A 26255-nucleotide genomic window follows, 5' to 3' on the forward strand; every position below is an offset into this window, starting at 1 on the left:
CTTGAAGAGATAGAAAGAGAGGAGGAAAGGCGGAGGAGAAGCAGTGGAGAAACAGTGAAGAAGCAGTGGCGAAACAGTGGAGAAGCAGTGAAGAAGCAGTGAAGAAGCAGTGGAGAAACAGTGGAGAAGAAGTGGAGAAGCAGTGGAGAAGAAGTGGAGAAGCAGTGGAGGGACAAACGTGTGCCCGAACAGCCGAAAGAACCCTCACCGAAGTCCAAAATGAATAATACTGTATATAATAATACTGTGCACAAACTCTTCCGAACTGTTTTGGCTGGGAAGCAATCTCCATCGCACTCCACACTGCCCTTTACCACCTGGACAAAAGGAACACCTATGTGAGAATGCTGTTCGGTGACTACAGCTCAGCGTTCAACACCATAGTGCCCTCAAAGCTCATCACTAAGCTAAGGTCCCTGGGACTAAACACCTCCCTCTGCAACTGGATCCTGGACTTCCTGACGGGCTGCCCCCAGGTGGTAAGGGTAGGCAACAACACATCTGCCACGCTGATCCTCAACAAAGGGGGCCCCTCAGAGATGCGTGCCTAGTCCCAACCTGTACTCCCTGTTCACTCACGACTGAGTGGCCACACACGACTCCAACGCCATCATTAAGTTTGCCGACGACACAACGGTGGTAGGCCTGATCACCGACAATGATGACACAGCCTACAGGGAGGAGGTCAGAGACCTGGCAGTGTGGTGCCAGGACAACAACCTCTCCCTCAACGTGAGCAAGACAAAAGAGCTGATCGTGGACTACAGGAAAAGGGGTCAGAGCACGCCCCCATTCACATCGACGGGGCTGTAGTGGAGCGGGTCGAGAGCTTCAAGTTCCTTGGTGTCCACATCACCAACAAACTATTATTGTCCAAACACACCAAGACAGTCAAGAAGAGGGCACGATAACACCTATTCCCCCTCAGGAGACTGAAAAGATTGGCATGGGTCCTCAGATCCTCAAAAAGTTATACAGCTGCACCACTGAAAGCATCCTAACTGGTTGCATCACCGCTTGGTATGGCAACTGCTCTGCCTCTGACCACAAGGCACTACAGAGGGTAGTGCGTACGACCCAGTACATTACTGGGGCCAAGCGTCCTGCCATCCAGGACCTCTATACCAGGCTATGTCAGAGGAAGGCCCTAAAAATTGTCAAGGACTCCAGCCACCCTAGTCATAGACAGTTCTCTCTGCTACCTCACGGCAAGCGGTACCGGCATGCCAAGTCAAGGTCCAAAAGGCTCCTTAACAGCTTCTATCCCCGAGCCATTAGACTGCTAAACAATTAATCAAATGGCTACCCAGACTATTTGCGTCGACCCACTTTTTTACGCTGGTGCTACTTGCTGTTTATCATCTAAGCATTGTCACTCTATCCCTACCTACATGTACATAATACCTCAACTAACCTGTACCTCCGCACATTTTTACATTTTAGTCATTTAGTAGAGGATCTTATCCAGGGCGACTTAGAGGAGCAATTAGGGTTACGTGTCTTGCTGAAGGGCACATCAACAGATTTTCCGGCTCGGGATTCGAACCAACAACCTTTAGGTTACTGACCGAACGCTCTTAACCGCTAGGCTACCTGCCCCATGTATATAGCCTCGTTATTGTGATTCTTATTTTCTTACTTTAGTTTATTTAATTTTTATTATAATTTTTTTTGCAAATATTTTCTTACTTTAAAAAAAAATTCTGCATTGTTGGTTAAGGGCTTGTAAGTAAGAATTTCACGGTAAGGTCTACAGCTGTTGTATTCGGCGCATGTGACAAATAAAATGTTATTCGATTTGACACACATGCAGGGACATAGATAGACCTCCCAGCCCCCCACCTCCACCCACCCCTCCAGGTGTAAGGGTGCCTTCCTGTAAATCCACTGTCAAGATGGAGCTTACGAGATGGTGTTAAAGGCCTCCGACTATTCTAAGGCCAGGATTTCATCAGATGGCGCGTTGTCCTCTACGCACCTTTTAAAAGAAATGTTACTGCGTTGGCTGAGACTGCATTCACAGTAAACGCTGCAGATAGATGCCCCCATTAACACCGGTGACTATTCCTAGAGCCCCTATCTTTCCCTGAAGGACAAGCTGCTTTAACCCCAGTAAATCCTCCAACAACACCAAACCTAGCCTCACTTCCACCTCCCTGGCCAACAGATCCAAAACTAGCCCCCTCTCACACCTCCCTGGCCAACAGATCCAAAACTAGCCCCCTCTCATACCTCCCTGGCCAACAGATCCAAAACTAGCCCCCTCTCACACCTCCCTGGCCAACAGATCCAAAACTAGCCCCCTCTCACACCTCCCTGGCCAACAGATCCAAAACTAGCCCTCACTCACTCACACCTCCCTGGCAAACTCACTGAATTCAAACCACGCCACGCTACAAAACTTCTCTGACCTGGACACACATTCAGCTTCCTAGCAAAATATTATGAGTCTGTGTGTCTCTAACCTTTGAGGACCACCTCCAGTTCATCTCGTAGGATGTCGAAGGTGCTGTACCGGGAGCTTGTCTCTGGGATGATGTTCTTCTTCAACCAGCCTCCACAGGCGTACTGGTAGAAGTTGTCACACGGGTCCACATTGGCATCCATGTTCTCTATCAGACGAGATGCTGCAGACAGACAAATACAGCTCATATTCTACCTGTGTGTGTGTGTGTGTGTGTGTGTTAGTGTATTTACCTGACTGAGTGCAGTCCGCCGTGGTGCAGACAGCATCTAAAAAGGGAGAAAAAACCATAAACCAGACTGTTTATTCATCACACTGGCATCTTGAAGGAGAATTGTGTTTTTTTTACAACCAAATGTCAATGTTTGATGTAAATGGCATGTTATAGAAGTGTCCAGACACTTTTCTTTGCGATTTCACTTGTTTTCAAGCGACTTGAGCAATACCTCTTCGTCCATTCTAGCAGCAGGCTACACAGAGAATGGAACAGCTGGATAGGGGAAACGGCTTGAGTCGCACAAAATGGAATATAATGTTGCGGATAAAGTTCAGAATGACAATTTCATGTGTACAACATCTAAAAGACCTGCATCACTATATGAGAGCATTTCTAAAAAGGACATATCAAGGTGTTTATGGATCATTTGTTCATGTTTTTTCAGAGCCCCCGTACCGCACAATGAGGAAGTGAAATCGCTGGTTGGTGTCCGGACCCTTCTATGAAACATACCATTTACATCAATAATAGAGATTTGGCTGTGAAAAAACTAACTTCTCCTTTAAGCACTCTAAATGTATATTACATAATCTAGAACAGGGTTGCCCAACCCTGTTCCTGGAGAGCTACCCTCCTGTAGGTTTTCGCTCCAACCCCAGGTGTTACTAACCTGATTCATCTTAGCAACCTGCTAATTATTAGAATCAGGTGTGCTAGATTAGGGTTGGAGCAAAAACCTTCAGGATGGTAGCGCTCCAGGAACAGAATAAATTGAAGATGGATCACATTGTCATAATCCTCAAGATAATACAGGAAGTATATGCACATCTCAGTGAATGGAACTGAATTAAATATTTGACTTGGTTGAATGAACATTTGGCTCCTGAGCGCAATTCATGGTTTATTTGTAATGAATGTTTGGCATAATCTACGTCTAATCCTTGTTGATCCCCTTCTAGGAAATAACCAGGAGGGAAACCATGAACTGTGCTTTGGTTTCCTGTAGTGTAATGAAAGGATTACAATAGAACAGCGTTTCCCAAACTCTGTCCTGGGGCCCCATCTTGGTGCACATTTAGGTTTTTGCCCTAGCACTACACAGCTGATTAAAATAACCAACTCATCATCAAGCTTTGGGCAAAAAAAAACAACATTTCTTTCTCTTTCCTTTTCTCTACTAAATATGCTAATGTTGATAAATTCAAATTGAACACAGATAAGTAGTTTTAAATGTGAATTAAATGGTGGGTGGGCTCCAAATCAGACTTGGAGTAAATATTTACCCTTTTAGGCTGTTTTCTCATTGGCTGCGTCTACACAGGCTGATCTTTTTTTCTCACTAATTGGTCTTTTGACCAATCAGATTAGCGCTGAAGAAAATCTGATGTGAAAAGATCTGCTGTGATTTGTCAAAAGAGCAATTAGTATAACAAAATATCAGAATTGGGCTGCCTGTGTAAACAGTTAGTGCTATGTCGAATCCAAGGGACGTCCCTACCCTAAACTAACCCTTTTAAATGTGAACTTCAATGGGGTAGGGACGTCCCAAGGATCCCAGATATCAAGGATCAGCCTTCTGTGGCAAATTTGTTTTGAAATGCCACAAAATGATGACCCCACACACACTGTACTGTCCTCCATAGGCTGTGTTCAACCGTAATTAGACAGACAACCAAACTCCATTAAAAAAAAAACATGTCAAGAGTCAGGATTAACCTTTCTCCAAACCTCCAGTATTTAATGAATCGGTGTGAAACTTCAGAGAATACTGAATAAATGCAATGAATGTTCAGCTCAGACATTACCCATGGTGCAACATAATGTACAATAGAATGCTCAGGTAAAAGCTGTATCCAATAAGCATATTGAAATGAACAAGGTTCTAAATTCAAACACTGCCCAAATAGTCCCGTATGCTAGCATAAGGCATGAAGAGATCACATATAGCAAGTGACACTGTCCGCTACATAGTCCCGCTGTGGAATGTTACAGCATAGCCACGCACAATTACATAGAAAAAAAACAAATGTCCCTCCTCTGTCACGAATGTTGTCTAACATTATATTTTAACTTATTCTGCCGATTGTTCGTGGGGTTCGTCCTTCAGTGGGTTGAAATTTGAGACAGACTATCCAGAGGAAAGTATAATTAAACTGACGTCAAAACACAGGTCTCTGTGTGTGGCAATCAAGATTTGTTTGCTCATGACCAAAGGCACCTGCACAAGAGGATGGTACACACAGGTGATGCATACTAACTGCAGTCTTGCAGGCGTTTACGTGGTTTTGCGCATGTGTCAGGTGATAGAAATGTTAACTCCAGTCCCGGCGGGTAAATAATACTTTCCTGTGGATATTTTGTTTCAAATTTCAACCCACTGAAGGCCCAATTGCACAGACAACCCCGTTAGAGTAAGTTCAAATGTCATTATATTCAACATTCTGGCTTGTAAGGGAACTTTCCACGTTTTTTGCAGTGCTTTGTTTCAGACTGTATCCCAATAATTGGTATCACAGTGTGATTTATTAGGCAAGCTGCTAAACAGCAATGACCAGGCAGGCTAGCAGGGCTATCAATGCAAACAACTGACATTGAACCCAAATGACATCATCATCTGTAAAAAAATAACTTCTGATATAGCAAGATGAACATACAGACAATGTGTTATACTTACGGACAATGCTTTCGCAGGCAGACACAACAAGGATGGCAAGAGATAACCTGGAGTACATGTTACTCTGAGGAAATGTGGTCAACTGATCCCAATGCACCACAGAACAAAGTACCATAGAATAAATGCAGTTGACAGGCTGTAATAAAACAAAGAGCGAGCAGGTGGCGCTAAATCGCAAAGCGCATACAAACACCATAATGAGGCAGAACATACACAGTGACGCACGCACACAGAGGGGTCGCGGAGGCTCCTCCCTGTTTGCATCCTTCCTGCTGTGACCGTTTAAAAATGTATCCACTATAGTAGGCCGGGCAAGATTTCTGGACTGTTATCAAAAATCAATAAACCGTAGCGCGTTTTGGGGCTCATTCAGTAGCTTTTTACCTTGTTTTTTTTCTTAAAGGGCAATTCCACCACTTTTCGACCTCATTTTCATTATCTCCAGCACAATACCAGTGTTTACCACAGGCGGCCGGTGTCACCTTAATTGGGGAGGATGGGCTCATAGTAATAATATAATATTAATATAATATATGCCATTTAGCGATTTATGACTTATAGTCATGAGTGCATCCATTTTAAGTTAGTCCCGGGAATTGAACCGACTATCCTGGCGTTGCAAAAGCCATGCACTACCATCACACTACCAGCATCATGCTTGACCATTGGTATGAGGTTCTTGCTGTGGTATGCAGTGTTTGGTTTTCGCCTGACATAATGGGTCCCATGTCGTCCAAAACAAAAATCCAAAACACACAATGAAGTCAATATGAAAATGACTAAAAAGCAACACATTTGATGTTTTGGAATGGCCTAGTCAAAGTCCAGACCTAATCCCAATTGAGATGTTGTGGTAGAACTTGAAACGAGCAGTTCATGCTTGAAAACCCCCACAAAAGTTCTGCATGGAAGAATGGGACAGAATTCCTCCACAGCGATGTGAGAGACTGATCAATAACTACAGGAAGCGTTTGGTTGCAGTCATTGCAGCTAAAGGTGGCACAACCAGTTATTGAGCGTAAGGGGGGCAATTACTTTTTCACACAGGGGAATTGGGTGTTGCATAACTTTGTTTATGAAATATATGAAATAAGTATGTAATTGTTGTGTTATCTTTTCACTCAGGTTACCTTGATCTAATATTAGGTTTTGGTTGAAGATCCGTTAACATTTAGTATCCCAAATATGCAAAAGTAGAGAAAATTAGAAAGGGGGTAAATATTTTGGTTCACTATTAAGTCCACGTTTTCAGCTTAGCCCCGCACCACTAGTATACATTTTTTTTTTTTTACATACGCACAAAAGGCTTATTTCTCTCAGATTGTGTGCACAAATTTGTTTACATCCCTGTTAAAATATTTACTAAATAAACTAAAGTAAAAAGAAAAAGAAAAAAAAAGTAACACAACAAAATAACAATAACGAGGCTATATACAGGAGGTACCGGTACCGAGTCAATGTGCGGGGGTACAGGTTAGTCGAGGTTTCCCACTCACAAATTATTGCAATAATGGCATCTATTTAGAGAATTTAAAAAATGCTCTCAAAGCCAGTTTAACCAGGTGCTCTAGAGCTTCCATAGTGACCGTGCAGCAGGCCGAACGTTCGCAGTCACTAACTATAGCTCTGACATCACTGATGAGCAGGAAGAGACTATCTAACTAGTGCTGGAGAATATGGACCAATCCATATCGAGATAAATTGATCCATTTTTTGTTCTAGACAATTTCTTTCCAGTGCCAAGTTTGACAACTAAGATGGTAGCCTTTGAGTCCAAAAGTAAGCTTTTTCTTCTAACATATCCAGGAAATGCTGATTTATATTTTGATGTGCAACCTGTCAAAATAGGATCCAGAATTATCCTACTTATTTTTTTTGCTCCATCTCTATCTATGAATATTATCCACCACCTGAGGAAGTGGGAACTCAAAACACTTAGCTACATTTCTAAATGTAAATATTATATTGTTGCTATATAGCCTTGTTGGCTAATTGATTAATCTATCAGTAAATGTAGGCTTATGTCCTACAAAAACATTCCAGCAATAGGCCTAGGCTACCTATTCACTGCAAATGGCGCGCTCTGCTCCACTCTGTGTGTGCATCCAAACCATACCAGGCTACAGCCTACTGCGGTTGTTGAGTGGTGCTCACAGAAAGCTCTCTGTAACTAGAACAACAGTAGTTGCTTTGAAAACCGCATTTGTCCCACAATTGCATTTGAGCAAAGGTCATATGCTTGTGCTTCTCATAATGCATCTCTCCCTCCTCTGTGCGCACAGTGGTCAGAGAGAGTGAGAGTGGCTCGCTCACACAGCAGCCGACAGTGAAACAGGAACAGGCTGATACTCTCATAGCAGGAATCAACATAATGGATAGGCTATTACTGGTGTTGACCAAACCATGGTTTTAATCTACAGGAACAATATGTAGCAAAATCACAGAAAATTACCGACATACGCTAAATGCTTCAGCAAGAAGAAGACAATGTCGGTGTCTGTAATTTTCGGTCTATCTGAGACTTGTCAGAACCTGGACTATGGGACGCAGGGGGGAAAGGGGGAGGTTAGAGCGAGAGGACAGATTACTTTTCTATCCTCAAGGAGAGAGAGAGAGACAAATAGTTAGACTGATGTTTACTGTTAAACTCCATACTACCGTTGTTTTCAATTTCATAAAGCCGTTTGTGTTTCTTAACCAGGCAAAGCTAAATAGTAGGCTGGTGACTGGTGGTTACGGGGAAGCAAGGGGGAAGCTTGCCTGATGTTTTGCCTATGTTGCCTGCTGTCCTTTCCACTGCTAGAGAACAGAACCCTCGCTGCTCTGCGCACCCAGTGCTAATATTCAGCTTATCACTGTAGCCTATCCAGTCCAAGTACAAATAGTTACAAGAAGACCGGTCCGAGTCCGAGTCACCTATTATCGAGAAGGCGAGTCCAAGTCCGATTCACCAATGGTCAAGTCCAAGTCGAGTCACAAGTCATGAAAATCAGGATGAGTCGGACTCAAGTACTATAACACTGGGAAACAGTACTGGTAGTCGTCAGTAGTATAACTAAGCAATAAGGCATGAGGGGGTGTGGTATATGTCCAATATACCACGGCTAAGGGCTGTTCTTAGGCACAACACAACACTTAGCCGTGGTATATTGGCCATATACCACAAACCCCAGAGGCGCCTTATTACTATTATAAACTGATTACCAACGTAATTAGAGCAGTAAAAATAAATGTTTTGTCATACCAGTGGTATACAGTCTGATATACCACGGCTGTCAGCCAATCAGCATTCAGGTCTCGAACTACCCGGTTTATAATCTTTAATATATTATATATATATATATATATAGCATAAACAATATTGACTTGTGTGTTAAAAACTGTAACCTGCACTTGCATGCCGATGATACTGTTGTGTATGCTATTGCCCCCACGGTTGACCAGGCTCTATATGAACTACAGTCTGCCCTCATTGTATTACATAAAAACTTTATTGCCCTGAAATTAGTGTTGAATGCAGGTAAAACGAAGTATATTTTGTTCTCTAGAGCACATAAAAATAACTTTGATGATTTAAACACATGTACTTTGGATGGTGTCCATATTGATAGTGTCCGTGCTTACAAATATCTGGACGTCTGGATAGATGAAAAGCTGTCTTTTAAAAAGCATATAGTTGAGTTAGTAAAGAAGCTGAGAATAGAAATGGTCTTCTTCCATAGAAACAGGTCCTGCCTCGCGCTAAATAGTAGAAAGCAGATTATTCAGTCGACGTTCCTATCGGTCCGAGACTATGGCGACATCTATATAAACGCAACTGCCACTTCATTAAGGCCGTTAGATGCCGTTTATCATAGCGCACTGCACTTTATTACGGGTGACAGTTTTAGTGCTCATCACTGCATTCTCTACCAGGAAGTTGGTTGGTCCTCTATGATGTCACGTAGGTTGATACATTGCTAGTGTTTTCATTTATAAAGCCCTTTTACAAAAAAAAGTCCCACTGTACCTAATGTCTTTACTCAACTTTAGACATACGAGTTACCACACCAGGGATGGTTAGCTCTGGAAATTACTTTGGTCTCTACTGAGTTAGGTTAAATCAGCTTTTAGTTTTCTTGCACCTTATTTGTGGAAAAATCTTCAAAATGTTCTTAAATTTGATGTTTTGGTGTCTATTACTGTGTTTATCTTTCTGCTGGCATTTTGTATTTATATTGATGTGAGTATTTTCTGTAATTTATGTAATTCGGGGCTCATTTGTAAAAATAGACTTTGGTCTCCCTGATATGACTCCCTGATAAAATAAAGGTTAAATAAATAAATGGAACCTTGTGTAGCTCAGTTGGTAGAGCATGGCGTTTGCAACGCCAGGGTTGTGGGTTCGATTCCCACGGGGGGCCAGTATGAAAATGTATGCACTCACTAACTGTAAGTCGCTCTGGATAAGAGCGTCTGCTAAAATGTCTAAAATGTAAATGTAATAAATTAAATAAATAGTAGAACTCTACTGAAGGAAACCGTACCGCTGGTCAGACAGTAGTCGTCAGTGGTAGAACTCTACTGAAGGAAACAGTACTGCTGGTCAGACAGTAGTCGTCAGTGGTACAACTCTACTGAAGGAAACAGTACTGCTGGTCAGACAGTAGTCGTCAGTGGTAGAACTCTACTGAAGGAAACAGTACCGCTGTTCAGACAGTAGTCATCAGTGGTAGAACTCTACTGAAGGAAACAGTACTGCTGGTCAGACAGTAGTCGTCAGTGGTAGAACTCTACTGAAGGAAACAGTACAGCTGGTCAGACAGTAGTCGTCAGTGGTAGAACTCTACTGAAGGATACAGTACTGCTGGTCAGACAGTAGTCATCAGTGGTAGAACTCTACTGAAGGAAACAGTACTGCTGGTCAGACAGTAGTCATCAGTGGTAGAACTCTACTGAAGGAAACAGTACTGCTGGTCAGACAGTAGTCATCAGTGGTAGAACTCTACTGAAGGATACAGTACTGCTGGTCAGACAGTAGTCATCAGTGGTAGAACTCTACTGAAGGAAACAGTACTGGTTGTTGAAAAGTAGCCATCTCAAAGCACTTGAGAGACATTGACCCTAGCTATAGGAAAGACCTTAAAATGACTAAAACCAAATCTAAACTGTGTATAAATGATAATGGACCTATGTTCATACAGTTTCTTGACTGTCTAGCTCGTTAATAATCACTAGACACTCAGGGAGCATCGAAAATGGCAAAAATGATGGATAGAGGACTATTCTTTGCAAGTTTTGACGGCAAGGAAATTGAAGACCGAATGTGGCAACCGGGGCAAAATGAGTTCGACACCCCTGCTTTAATTCATCAACTCATTATTTTACTGTCACATAATCAATACCCAACACTTTATGACTGCTGTAAAGCTGCTGGGATACGTTAATAAAGTGGTGCCTTTCAAAACCCATCAGTTATATCTCACTATCAATCATGAATCACCAACAGACACATCACCTGTTGCACACTGTCACGTTTGTAATAATCTATTGACAGTCATGTACTGCCCATGTTGAGTTATCCATAGTCATGGATTAGTAAACATGAAGGCGTCATGTCTCCGTCTTCTGTAACTAAACCAGTGTGAACAATGGCCTGGTTCTATTTTATTCCCAAAACCCCATTCCTAGCTCCTATCACTTCAGTGTTTAATGGCCTGTAAAGGACTAGGAAGACTCCACCTCCAATGTCCATAAGCTCTCAACACGCTTTACGTGAACAGATCTACGCGTTGGGTGGAATGTTTAGTTGTTGTTGCAATGCGCACCTTTTGGTAACACGATACCTCGCTGTTCCAGGTTTTCTTGTTGTCTTCTCATTTGTGGTGAAAGCAAAATAAATCTCTCTTGTTGACTTGTTGTCTTCCCTTGCTAGCAAGTTGGCTAAACACTGCAAGCTAGCCGGCCTTTTATCTTCCAAAAAAAAAGTTTGATTTTATGTTTCAAAATAGTCTAGAGTAACGTTAACACTTCTAAACAAAGACTCTTCTTTTTGGGGGATTCTAATAAGGCTACAATTTTTTAATTTTTTAATTGTTTGAACAGTCGCTGAGATTATATTTGGTTATCAAAGCAAAACAGGCTACTTATTTAATGTCAAGCTAAACCAAGACAGCAATCTTGAAGTTGAAGTGATTTTGAAGTTGATTAGCTTCCCATATCACCATGTGAAATAATCAGATTTATAATTCAATAATATGCCCTGGCAAATATTCTTATACTTATATCCCAGTTTGATATGCAGCTTGAATGTATCAATAGCCTGGAATCACTAGTTATCACTTCTAAACAAAACACATTTTTGTAGGGATTCTATTAAGGCTACAAGGTTGCTTGGTTTATTGTTTGAACACTCGCTGAGATCATATTGATTTATCAATGCAAAATGGGCTACTTTGATGCATAGCCTATAGCCTATAAATCAGATCAAGGAACCAAGCGAGCGTCACCGCCTACACAACACTGCCCCCACGGTTATGCAAAGGAATGATACGGTGCGTTACAATTTTAATGTGACACAGGAGTACCTCAAATGTCAGGGCACGCTACAAGGAGCCGACCCTTTTGTGACAAAAAATCTACACTCTGCTATGTTCTGAATCGTCCATCTCCGTAGGGTATAGATTGGTCTTAAGTAGACCTTCTGCCATAGGGCCTACAGTACATCAATCATAGCCCCTGATCACCAAAGGGGTAGGGTCATAAGGGAAGTCGCTAGGGACTGAAATTGAACATTACCTGTAGCAACAAAGACATTTACACACTTGGCCATTAATTAACCTCCCTTTCCATGCCTCATTGATTGTCCCGCTGTACTGGCCATCCAAAACAACACTCAAGAGGCCTCTAGCAGCCTGTTGAAAGCCCTGCTCCTTAGTGGAGTGGGTTTCAGTATTCAGGCCACTATACGCTTCAACGCTCCCCTGGAGCTGACAAACTTTAAGGGGGCAATCTGCAGTTTGAACAATAATAAAGCTGACTCCCCGCTACACTGTTTTGGTAAAAAGCTGTGGGATAGGGGCTGGAGAAATGTAACAACTCTCAAATTCATGGGCAGAGCTATGGATGCTAAGGACTGACCATCCATGATATCAAAATTATCATTTTAACCATGTTTTAGGCTATTCTGCGTTTGTTTACAACTTAAATGTTTACAAACAAAGGAGCAAAACAATCTTATATTTTGTGTCCCGATGGGGTACGACAGTTGACTCAAGCTAATGAGGCATCTATAAGTTATATTCTTCAAGAATCAATGGGTAAATATCGTTAATATAAAAGTCAAAAAATTTATGTAGCAACGCATATTGCCCCTTTAAGTCTGAAACCCACATATTAAATGTGCCATAACATTTGACTTAACAGTATGTTTTAGGGTTCTGGCTGCCAGAAAGTTGGCTACACAAGCGCACAAGATTGCAACCGTAAGAATAGTAAACTCATCTGTGATTTTTTTCATTAATCATATCTCCCGAGTGGCGCAGTGGTCTAAGGCACTGCATCGCAGTGCTAGCTGTGCCACTAGAGATCCTGGTTCAAATCCAGGCTCTGTCGTAGCTGGCCGCGACCGGGAGACACATGGGGCGGCGCACAATTGGCCCAGGGTAGGGGAGGGAATGGCCGCCAGGGATGTAGCTCAGTTGGTAGAGCATGGCGTTTGCAACGCCAGGGTTGTGGGTTCGATTCTCACGGGGGGCCAGTATGAAAAATAAAAAAATTATGTATGCACTCACTAATTGTAAGTCGCTCTGGATAAGAGTGTCTGCTAAATGACAAAAATGTAAATATCACCATAACATTTGTTGAGGCTAAATGCACTTTACATAACGTTTTAATTCCATTTGATTTGTCTGACTGACTGTCTAACTGATTAATAGATTCATTGCTTGCTTGATTGATTGGCATATTGATTGCTCTGTGAGTTTCTCCACTCACCGCTGTCAGTCCGCTGTGTGACGAAGAGGACGATGAGGGCCACTATGACGATGAAGAGGAGGGAGACGACGGTGAGCAGGCCGATCTCCAGGGAGGTCCAGCGCGGCTTCTTAGCCGACTTAGGGGGGACGGTCTCTGCCATGCTCAACACTCCTTCAGCTGCTGGCTGTAATGACTCACCTGGAGGGGAGGGGGAGACAGGAGACAAGGAAGGTTTTAACTCTGAAATAATATAATAATAATAATAATATGCCATTTAGCAGACGCTTTTATCCAAAACGACTTACAGTCATAATAATCTCCTTGAAGAATATAAACCAACTAAACATGATATCTAATAGAAAGATGTGGCAACAACTCAGCCGTAAAACTAAAAGGACAACACTCCCCAACACCATGATAAAGGACAACCCTCCTCAACACCACGATAAAGGACAACCCTCCCCAACACCACGATAAAGGACAACCCTCCTCAACACCATAATAAAGGACAACCCTCCCCAACACCACGATAAAGGACAACCCTCCTCAACACCATGATAAAGGACAACCCTCCCCAACACCACGATAAAGGACAACCCTCCCCAACACCACGATAAAGGACAACCCTCCTCAACACCATGATAAAGGACAACCCTCCCCAACACCACGATAAAGGACAACCCTCCTCAACACCATGATAAAGGACAACCCTCCCCAACACCACGATAAAGGACAACCCTCCTCAACACCATAATAAAGGACAACCCTCCTCAACACCACGATAAAGCACAACCCTCCTCAACACCACGATAAAGGACAACCCTCCCCAACACCATGATAAAGGACAACCCTACTCAACACCACGATAAAGGACAACCCTCCTCAACACCACGATAAAGCACAACCCTCCTCAACACCACGATAAAGGACAACCCTCCTCAACACCACGATAAAGGACAACCCTCCTCAACACCACGATAAAGCACAACCCTCCTCAACACCACGATAAAGGACAACCCTCCTCAACACCACAATAAAGGACAACCCTCCTCAACACCACGATAAAGGACAACCCTCCTCAACACCACGATAAAGGACAACCCTCCTCAACACCATGATAAAGGACAACCCTCCTCAACACCACGATAAAGGACAACCCTCCCCAACACCATGATGAAGAGAGAAGTGGAAGGGAAAAGAAGAGAAATAGAGAGAGAGGAATAGAGAGAGAGAAATAGAGAGAGGTATAGAGAGAGAGAACTAGAGAGAGAGATATATAGAGAGAGAAATAGAGAGAGAGAAATAGAGAGAGAGGTATAGAGAGAGAGAGAAATAGAGAGAGAAAAATTGGACAATTCTAAGAGAAAGACATGGAAAGGGAGAGGGGTCGCACAGTAAGGTACAAACCTTATAAAAGCCCACAAAATGGTCCAGATGAAAATATACTACCCTACCTGTAATATGTGCAGCAGAAAGAATACAAGGCTCCAGAACCAGAAAAGAGAAAGAGAGAATGTTCCTCTCACCAAGTTATAGTTCAACTCCTCAACAAAGTGCACTTAGCAAGTAGTAAACTCTTCCTCAACAGGCAATTAATCCTTGATCCCCGATTGTCAAGTACACACACACACACACCACACACACTTTTACAAGCTGGTTGAGATGAGAGCACCCAACCAGGGGACAAAGTCTATCTGCCTCCCGTTCAACCACAACTACATCACACACACACACACACACACACCACACACACACACACACCACACACACACACACACACACCACACACACAGACACAGACACACAGGTGCCTGATGTCTACTTGAAGTACGGCTTTTAGAACGGTTGAATACGTAGATGGAACAACACTGTTCTACATCTGTAATCTGGTCCTATTAGGCACCTACTGTTACATTAGGAGGACAGATAACTGGCCATTACAGCCGGGGAGCAGAGAAGACCAGACACTCTGACACCACTTTTGCTGTAACTCATGATAATTGAGATGCTAACTGTTAGAACACTTATGCATCCACACCTATTCCATCATCCCAGTCGGCTCCAGTTCAATGATTGACAGCCAGGAGTGGCATGTCACTGCAGCTATATTTTACCTGGAAAAAAATACATTCCATACAAGATATAGGCTGATAATACACAGACAGAGAGACAGACCGACCGACAGACCGACCGACAGACCGACCAGGAAGACCAGAAAGACCAGACAGACCAGAAAGACCACACAGACCGAGATCGAGACCGACAGAGACAGAGAGACACCGATAGAGAGATATGGAGGGATGAGGGTCACTGGGTATTCTGAAAAGAGAAGTGGAGAGAGGAAGAGAGGCAGAGGAAGAGAGAGGAAGAGGGGCAGAGAGAGAGAGAGAGAGAGAGAGAGAGAGAGAGAGGCAGAGAGAGAGGCAGAGAGAGAGAGAGAGGCAGAGAGAGAGAGGCAGAGAGAGAGAGAGAGAGAGAGAGAGAGAGAGAGAGAGAGGCAGAGAGTGAGAGGCAGAGAGAGAGAGGCAGAGAGAGAGAGAGAGAGGCAGAGAGAGCGAGAGAGAGGCAGAGAGAGAGGCAGAGAGAGAGGCAGAGAGAGAGAGAGAGAGAGAGAGGCAGAGGAAGAGAGAGAGGAAGATCAGTGTTATGTTTGACCTACTAATCAGAGCTTACTGTTACTCTAGCCTGCAGACTGCACAGCACATGAAACTGTTTCAACACACACACACACACACACACACACACACGGAAAGGGATTACATTTGGTGACGACAGCAGCCATGTGTGCTTTCACAATGTCACACCACGAGGTGTATGTTGGAGGGGGCGGGGTCTCCATATGGGGGTGTTGCATGAGGTGTGTGTGTGTGTGTGTGTGTGTGTGTGTGTGTGTGTGTGGGTGCGAGAGAGCCATAATCCTGCCACGCACGTCAAGTCTAAGCACTAGGATAGAATGACTTCTGACATATGCAAGAGAGAGAGAGATGTAAGAAGAGAGATGGTAGGTAACATGTAGGAGTGAGACAGTGTGGGATCTTACTGTAGGAGTGAGACAGTGTTACCTCTTACTGTAGGAGTGAGACAGTGACCTCTTACTGTAGGAGTGAGACAGTGTGACCTCTTACTGTAGGAGTGAGACAGTGTGGGATCTTACTGTAGGAGTGAGACAGTGTGACCTCTTACTGTAGGAGTGAGACAGTGTGACCTCTTACTGTAGGAGTGAGACAGTGTGACCTCTTACTGTAGGAGTGAGACAGTATTACCTCTTACTGTAGGAGTGAGACAGTGTGACCTCTTACTATAGGAGTGAGACAGTGTGACCTCTTACCGTAGGAGTGAGACAGTGTTACCTCTTACTGTAGGAGTGAGACAGTGTGACCTCTTACTGTAGGAGTGAGACAGTGTGACCTCTTACCGTAGGAGTGAGACAGTGTGACCTCTTACTGTAGGAGTGAGACAGTGTTACCTCTTACTGTAGGAGTGAGACAGTATTACCTCTTACTGTAGGAGTGAGACAGTGTTACCTCTTACTGTAGGAGTGAGACAGTGTGACCTCTTACTGTAGGGGTGAGACAGTGTGACCTCTTACTGTAGGAGTGAGACAGTGACCTCTTACTGTAGGAGTGAGACAGTGTGACTTCTTACTGTAGGAGTGAGACAGTGTGACCTCTTACTGTAGGAGTGAGACAGTGTGAGATCTTACTATAGGAGTGAGACAGTGTGAGATCTTACTGTAGGAGTGAGACAGTGTGAGATCTTACTATAGGAGTGAGACAGTGTGAGATCTTACTATAGGAGTGAGACAGTGTGAGATCTTACTGTAGGAGTGAGACAGTGTGAGATCTTACTTTAGGAGTGAGACAGTGTGACCTCTTACTGTAGGAGTGAGACAGTGTGACCTCTTACTATAGGAGTGAGACAGTGTGAGATCTTACTTTAGGAGTGAGACAGTGTGACCTCTTACTGTAGGAGTGAGACAGTGTGACCTCTTACTGTAGGAGTGAGACAGTGTGACCTCTTACTGTAGGAGTGAGACAGTGTGACCTCTTACTATAGGAGTGAGACAGTGTGACCTCTTACTGTAGGAGTGAGACAGTGTGACCTCTTACTGTAGGAGTGAGACAGTGTTTACTCTTACCGTAGGAGTGAGACAGTGTGACTTCTTACTGTAGGAGTGAGACAGTGTTACCTCTTACTGTAGGAGTGAGACAGTGTGACCTCTTACTGTAGGAGTGAGACAGTGTGACCTCTTACTGTAGGAGTGAGACAGTGTGACCTCTTACTGTAGGAGTGAGACAGTGTGACCTCTTACTGTAGGAGTGAGACAGTGTGACCTCTTACTGTAGGAGTGAGACAGTGTACCCTCTTACTGTAGGAGTGAGACAGTGTGACCTCTTACCGTAGGAGTGAGACAGTGTGACCTCTTACCGTAGGAGTGAGACAGTGTGACCTCTTACTGTAGGAGTGAGACAGTATTAACTCTTACTGTAGGAGTGAGACAGTGTGACCTCTTACTGTAGGAGTGAGACAGTATTAACTCTTACTGTAGGAGTGAGACAGTGTGACATCTTACTGTAAGAGTGAGACAGTATTACCTCTTACTGTAGGAGTGAGACAGTGTTACCTCTTACTGTAGGAGTGAGACAGTGTGACCTCTTACTGTAGGAGTGAGACAGTGTGACCTCTTACTGTAGGAGTGAGACAGTGTGACCTCTTACTGTAGGAGTGAGACAGTGTGACCTCTTACTGTAGGAGTGAGACAGTGTGACCTCTTACTGTAGGAGTGAGACAGTGTGACCTCTTACTGTAGGAGTGAGTTGTAGGGATCACTTGTAGTAGGCCTATGTCTCTCTCACACACACACACACACACACACACAAACACACACAGAAACACACACACACACTGTCTCACACATATTGTTTCGCACACACCTCTGTTCGTGTGTGATGCATGGGGGCTCCAGATGGGTTTAAGACTCCACACACACACACACACAAACACACAGGCTTTGTTTATGATTGTTGTCTGTTACTCTGATGAATCTGAAACATCGCAATCCCCTGAGACCTCACAAACCCCTTCAAAATGAAACTCATGTTTCACTGTAACCACAACACACACACGTAACTTAACTTAAGCCTGAAGTTATGGTTCCTCTAAGACATTATTGTTTACCATCAAAATGTCCAGATGATACCAAAATTAAATTACTGAAATGCATCCTTCAAATAATGGCTAAACACTATAAAACCATGTGGTCTGGCGGCTATCCTTCGCAGAACCCAACCCCCTATTGGGAATCATTACAATGGAGACAGCACATATGTCCATGACTGCCCCCAACACAACAACTCAAATTGTGTTTTATTTATAGAAATGTCAGCGCTGGTATCAAATATGTCCACATATATATCTTTTTTAAAGATCCATCCCAAACACATTCTAGTCTGTGCAAAGCATGTCCGAAGGGTAAACTAGTCATATTAAAACATGTATTTTGTGTGCAAAAATCTGTCTAAAATGATGACATCAATAAACACATTATCATATCTGGCGAGAGAGACTGAATGGCCTAGAAGGGAATGGAGGTGAAAGCACATAGGCGACTGAATGAATGTCCTAACTGTTGCACATCAAACAAGAGTAAAGAAAACTCCGTGGGATGACATGATGATCAACCGGTGAATGCCACTTGTCTCACACACAGACCAAGCATCAAAGAGCAATATTTAGAATAGCTTTGACACGCGTAACCGACTTACCAGGTGTCTCTGAAAATTTTCGGTCGATGATGTATATGGGCATTACATCAACCAATCAAACGTCCATCAAACGTCAATCAGATGAGCGGAGAAAATACGACCAGGAAATTGATGTTGGTGAGAATGTAGGCTCCCTGTTTAGATTAGTTTATTAGGATCCCCATTAGCTACTGCACATGCAGCAGCTTCTCTTCGGTTCTCGCTGCCTGTCTGTGGGTTTCAAGAACAATCCGCCTCTCTCTTCCTTTGCTGGCACAGAATGTGCACACAAGCTTATCTCGCCTACCTGTTAACGCCACGAGCATACAACATCCCCAAGCCAGAGTCCAAGATAGTTGTATTTCTATTGTATCTCTATTGAAAGGACGCTTGAGCGAGAAATGTAGGATAAATCAACGGAAAAGTCTAATGACCGGGGAGTGAACGTGTGACCTGTCAGTGAAGTATCCCGGTGAAGTTCCCCACTTAGCGGTTACCGATACGTTGCCTCTCTATAAGGCAGCGCTTAGAAGAGAGCCTGTCAACGAAGCTCGAGCTGCGAGCAGATGAGGAGCGCGCCACAAGTCGCTCCTAAATAGCTGGGCGACCGGATTTCGCCATGAGCGAATAGGCTGCCTATACCGCAGTTCGGTCAGTCACTGATATGATGATGGTTGCCTCTTGCATTATTCGTTGATCAAACTCCCCTATCTCAATATCTTGCAAGTTGCAACAAACCTTGGGTCAGGGGGGCAGGCTAAAATTGACGTTAATTGACTCATCCTCAGTCTATAACCATGTTTCCATTCACAGTTTTTATGTGAGTGAGGTATAAAAATGACAGCTGTGATGGAAACAGGTAGTTTCGGTACAATTGTATAAATGCCAACAAATAATTTGTTCGTTCGACATGGTGGGATCTTTTTTAGGTTGGTAAAATTAATTATGCAAGAAATGGTGGTGGAAACGCCTTTAGGTGCAAATATTGATATAATAACCATCATACAGTATCAAAGTAAACTTGGAGTCACTCGATGACATGTTGTGGGGTCCTCCCACTCAGGAAACCATGCAGTTTATTAGGCTACAGATGAAATCATTTATGATGAACTTCCCAGGGTGATGAAAGTGCATGGTGATCTTGATGCTCCTTTCCAATAAATGGCAAGGGTATTATTCTGGTGACTTGATAATTGATTATTGTCTGCCGTTTGACAATTAAAAATGTTCTCGCTCTTATCCATAATAATCTCATCATGTAGACTAGCCTACCCGCACTGTATATGAAAGCTGTTGGCTAGAGCGCAGGTGCCAAGACCAGAGTTGGCACGATGCTATTTAACGCAACAGTTTTTTGTGACAAAACTATCAGCAGAGTGGAAAATGTGATGGAAACACATTTACTTTTTATTCGGTACATTAAAACTTAAACGAAAGGTATTTTTATGTGCACTACGTCATCACACACAGCCTTTTATCCGCAACAAGTCCGTTTGGTGGAAACACAACACTAGTGGAAAAATGCTCATATTTTGTTTCAGATTTTTGAATACTCACATGAAAAGCTGTCGCCAATTGAATGGAAACCTAGCTTATGACGGTGATATGTGGTTGTCTCACCTAGCTATGTGGTTGTCTCACCTAGCTATGTGGTTGTCTCACCTAGCTATCTGTAAGTTGCTCTGGATAAGAACATCTGCTAAATAACTAAAGTGGAGATCTGGCTTATGAGGCCTATACTACCTGGTCTTTATAATGGATGAATAGCTTACAAATGCAGACAGTCATTTAAATTGAGGAATCACAAAGTTGTCACACTGGACACATAGCCCACTTTTAAAACCACATTGCTGCACAATCTGCAAAGTGCTAGGGTGCTATTTTTTATTTATTGATATTAGTTGATGTAGGCTACTTTGCATTGCTCTTAGAGTTAGTGTGCCTCTTGTCTGAATAAAATACTTAGTTATAATTTAGTTATTTGTCAGAAGCTCTTATCCAGAGCGATTTATAGATAGCTAGGTGAGACAACCACATATCACCTTCATAAACTAGGTTTCCATCCAATTGGTGACAGATTTTCATGTGAATATTCTAATATCCACATAAAAACAATATGAGCATTTTCCCACCAGAGATGTGTTTCCATTAAATGGACTTGTTGCGGATAAAAGGCGGTGTGTGATGGTGTAGTGCACATAAAAATACCCTTTGCAGTTAAATTCCCATGTACCGAATAAAAAAATAAAAGTTAAATTGGTAAAAATTTTGCATTATATACATAGCCTCGGGAAGTAGGGGTGCTGAGGTTACCGCAGAAACCCCTGATAAATCACAATTAAAATATAATGAATACAAAAAAAATATCCTTTATTACTCCTGTATGAGCGGGGAGGAGCAAAAAAAGTGGTCAGCAGGGCGGAAGATCATCATCACTTATTTCATCTGTAGCCTAATAAACTGCATGCTTTCCCGACGAGTCGTAGTGGGAGGACCACACATCATGTCATCGCGTGACTCCAAGTTGACTTCGATATTATGGTTATTATATGAATATTTGCACATTAAAAACGTTTCCACCGACGTTTCTCGCTAATTCATTTTTGCACAAAAAGATCCCACCTTGTCTAGCTTTTTTTTTTTTGTCGGACATTTGGAATGTTCTGTTTTCATCAGGCCTCTCCTGACGTTTTTGATCCGACATGTACTTTACTCGCATAAAAGATTTGGATGGACACCTGATTATAGTAATACATTTTTCCTCAATAAAAGAAAGTGATTGCCTCATCATTCTCTCCTGCATAGCAACACATATAATCACAAGCGTGGAATGACCCCATCATTCTCTCCTGCATAACAACACATGTAATCACAAGCGTGGAATGACCCTGTGTTCCTCATCTGTTCCTCCGTGCCCATGTCCTCATTCATATATTCTTTCTCATACATAAGATGACCCTAATACTATGATGGGTCTCTGATGCATACAGCCCTTATCAGACTGATGATGTCATCCTCTGTTCCTTTCAGTTTGATAGAGACAGGTTATACTGTAGAGGACATGTTTGAAACGTATCATTGGCTGTAACTTTCCCTGTTCTCTGTACTTGAAAACATGTCCACTTCTTGATAAGACCGATCAACTCTGTTCTGTTTTAGTGAAATGATTAGATATGGAAACACATTGTGAATAGACAACATGACAGAGAGACAGTGTTGATTCTGTAGCAACAGTCAGTGTTTGTAGAACCCAGTAACTAATATCCAGTTAAAAGTCTGACACACCTGTGCTTCAATCTAAGTAACCTAACAGAACATCTGGCAGTTTAACCTAGAGATATCTTTACATATTTATTTATTTTATACCTAAAGGGGTCATACAATTCTAAATCAAATAGCTAAATGATCCATGGTATGACCATCTTAAAACAATTCCATATGTTAGCTTAGTAGACCCCCCCCCCCAGTATCCAGTTAGAGGCCTAATGAACCCTATAGTACATGGCCATCCCCAGAAACAATCCAGAGTTCACCGAAGGGTCGTGCCATACCAATTAACTTAGCAAACAAATGAGGTCTCAGAGCCATCCGGGTGAGAGTCTTGACATGGGTGTGAGAGGAAGGAAGAGTATTTGGATACATATGTAGTGAACTGACAGAGTAAATGACCACTCCACTTTTGGCCTGAGGGCATTAAGAAGAATTAGGACTCTTATGTTTGACATTTAACATCGTTTTATTTTATTTTACATAGGGGTGATGTTTTATGATTCACATGACGTGGGCCCCAGACACTGGTCTAAAGTCAGCTTTGTGTTGCCCTAACTAATGATTAAGGTTATGATATGGGGAGGATAAGCTTATCCCAGGTCTGTGCTGAAGTCAGTCCAAACACAGCTCACTCACTATTTCTGCCGGAGAGACTCTCCTTCCTTCTCTCACTCAATTCAATTCAATTCAATTCAATTTAAGGGCTTTATTGGCATGGGAAACGTGTGTTAACATTGCCAAAGCAAGTGAAGTAGATAGTAAACAAAAGTGAAATAAACAATAAATATTAACAGTAAACATTACACTCAGAAGTTTCAAAAGAATAAAGACATTTCAAATGTCATATTATGTATATATACAGTGTTGTAACAATGTGCAAATAGTTAAAGTACAAATGGGAAAATAAATAAACATAAATATGGGTTGTACTTAGAATGGTGTTTGTTCTTCACTGGTTGCCCTTTTCTTGTGGCAACAGGTCACAAATCTTGCAGCTGTGATGGCACACTGTGGTTTTTCACCCAGTAGATAAGGGAGTTTATCAAAATTGGGTTTGTTTTCGAATTCTTTGTGGATCGCTGTAATCTGAGGGAAATATGTGTCTCTAATATGGTCATACATTTGGCAGGAGGTTAGGAAGTGCAGCTCAGTTTCCACCTCATTTTGTGGGCAGTGTGCACATAGCCTGTCTTCTCTTGAGAGCCAGGTCTGCCTACGGCGGCCTTTCTCAATAGCAAGGCTATGCTCACTGAGTCTGTACATAGTCAACTTTCCTTAAGTTTGGGTCAGTCACAGTGGTCAGGTATTCTGCCACTGTGTACTCTCTGTTTAGGGCCAAATAGCATTCTAGTTTGCTCTGTTTTTCTGTTTGTTCTTTCCAATGTGTCAAGTAATTCTCTTTTTGTTTTCTCATGATTTGGTTGGGTCTAATTGTGTTGTTGTTGTTGTCCTGGGGCTCTGTGGGGTCTGTTTGTGTTTGTGAACAGAGCCCCAGGACAAGCTTACTTAGGGGACTCTTCTCCAAGTTCATCTCTCTGTAGGTGATGGCTTTGTTATGGAAGGTTTGGGAATCGCTTCCTTTTAAGTGGTTATAGAATTTAACGGCTCTTTTCTGGATTTTGATAATTAGCGGGTATTGGCCTAATTCTGCTCTGCCAGCATTATTTGGTGTTTTACGTTGTACACTGAGGATGTTTTTGCAGAATTCTGCATGCAGAGTCTCAATTTGGTGTTTGTCCCATTTTGTGAATTCTTGGTTGGTGAGCGGACCCCAGACCTCAGAACCATAAAGGGCAATGGGTTCTATAACTGATTCAAGTATTTTTAGCCAGATCCTAATTGGTATGTCAAATTTTATGTTCCTTTTGATGGCATAGAAGGCCCTTCTCTCTCTCTCTCTCTCTCTCTCTCTCTCTCTCTCTCTCTCTCTCTCTCTCTCTCTCTCTCTCTCTCTCTCTGTCTGTCTGTCTGTCTGTCTGTCTGTCTGTCTGTCTGTCTGTCTGTCTGTCTCGCACTCGCTCTCGCTCTTTCTCTCTCTTTATCCCCCCTCCCCCCATGAAAGGAAGTTAGGCTAGCGAGCAAACATTTTAGCCAGGTAGCCTAGGACAACAAAAACTAAAAGTGTGTACTGAATAACAGAGTGATAAACAATTTAGTCAGCATGAAAGAGGAGGATGGCATTGGCATTTCTCTAGAAGTAGGGTGAGTTACTCCTACAGGAGGGTAGCTCTCCAGGAACAGGGTTGGAGAGTCCTCAGATAGAGAATAGGAAAGTCAGTTCGTCAAATTTCTGCCCTGCTAGAGCTGCCCAGGTCAACTGTAAGTGCTGTTATTGTGAAGTAGAAACATCTAGGAGCAACAACGGCTCAGTCGGTGAAGTGGTAGGCCACACAAGCTCACAGAACGGGACTGCCGAGTTCCAAACTGCCTCTCGAAACAACGTCAACACAAGAACTGTTCGTCGGGAGCTTCATGAAATTGGTTTCCATGGCCGAGCAGCCACACACAAGTCTAAGATTAACATGCGCAATGCCAAGCATCGGCTGGAGTGGTGTAAAGCACCTTTGGGATGTATTGGAATGCCGACTGTGAGCCGTGTCTAATCGCCCAACATCAGTGCCCGACCTCACTTATGTGGCTGAATGGGATCAAGTCCCCGCAGCAATGTTCCAACATCTAGTGGAAAGCCTTCCCAGAAGAGTGGAGGATGTTATAGCAGCAAAGTGGGGACCAACTCTATATTAATGCCCATTATGGAATGAGATGTTCGACGAGCAGGTGTCCACATACTTTAAGTCCATCCCAAAGGAAGCTGTGTGCTAGATGTCACATACACACACACACATACACACACACAAGCACACGCACACACACGCACACACACACACACATACGAATACATGCACGCAAACACACACACTTCTCTCCCATGTTGGCTGTGCCACCTCTGTACCCTCTTCAGCTGGCACAGTCCTATCATGACCACATAAGTGGGTATCTGCTCTCTCTCTCTCACCCCCCCCCCCCCCCCCCCACACACACACACACATACACACACACATACATACACACACAAACACTCCCTTCCTTTTCACACACTGGTACCCTAATGGCTGGAGGGTGTTGAGGTCAAGCTGATTTGCCTAACAGCTGGAGGTTGTTGAGGTCAAGCTGATTTGCCTAACAGCTGGAGGGTGTTGAGGTCAATTTTCCTTCAGACTACTTTTGATCTCAGACCATGGGAGAGATACAGTAGCTAGGCTGGAAGACCAGGGTTTGATAGTTGGGCAACAGATAGGAGTTCTGTGTTTGTTGGTTGGGGAATCTAAATTCCAATCAATTCTGGGAATCAATTTCTCTATGGAGAAATCCCATGTTCCAATCTATTGAACTGACAAGAATTGAAATTGAACAACATTGATTTGTGTATAAGTATTCTACTTTTCAATTTTTAAACTAAACCGACTATTTTGTGGTAATTGTTCCCCACATGCCATATGTTGTTTTGTAGCAGTATTTGGCTCAGTTTGTTTGTTTGAAAATACTTCCAATGGTATTTTCTTATTTTTGCTGCATTTTAGAAAATTCTGCCTGCATGGAATACATCCTGGCCAATATTTAATTGTAATTTTAATTATATATATTTTTAAATATTTTTTTTAAGGGGTAGATCAGCTTTGGACATTAGACTGGTGGAAATCTGTCCTTTGGTCTGATGAGTCCAAATTTGAGATTTTTGGCTCCAACCGCCATGTCTTTGTGAGACGCAGAGTAGGTGAACGGATGATCTCCGCATGTGTGGTTCCCACTGTGAAGCATGGAGGAGGAGGTGTGATGGTGTGGAGGTGCTTTGATGGTGACACTGTCTGTGATTTATTTAGAATTCAAGGCACACTTAGACAGCATGGCTACCACAGCATTCTGCAACGA

The 26255-nt window shown here is 42.9% G+C and overlaps 1 protein-coding gene across 1 annotated transcript in view; it reads right to left on the bottom strand.

The window, feature by feature from the left end:
* Nucleotides 1-19119, bottom strand: part of LOC311101347 (neprilysin-like) — a gene marked incomplete at both ends in the record, with an annotated part of 41652 nt that extends 22533 nt beyond the window's left edge. The window contains 4 exons of the mRNA XM_084142485.1: nucleotides 2466-2627; nucleotides 2698-2733; nucleotides 13330-13509; nucleotides 19077-19119. Coding sequence (XP_083998611.1) covers nucleotides 2466-2627; nucleotides 2698-2733; nucleotides 13330-13509; nucleotides 19077-19119 — 421 coding nt within the window. The remainder of the gene's footprint in view (nucleotides 1-2465; nucleotides 2628-2697; nucleotides 2734-13329; nucleotides 13510-19076) is intronic.
* Between the last annotated feature and the right edge of the window lie 7136 nt (nucleotides 19120-26255).

The sequence above is a fragment of the Coregonus lavaretus genome, assembly GCF_964263955.1.
Source record: "Coregonus lavaretus genome assembly, chromosome: 26".
Lineage (NCBI taxonomy): Eukaryota > Metazoa > Chordata > Actinopteri > Salmoniformes > Salmonidae > Coregonus > Coregonus lavaretus.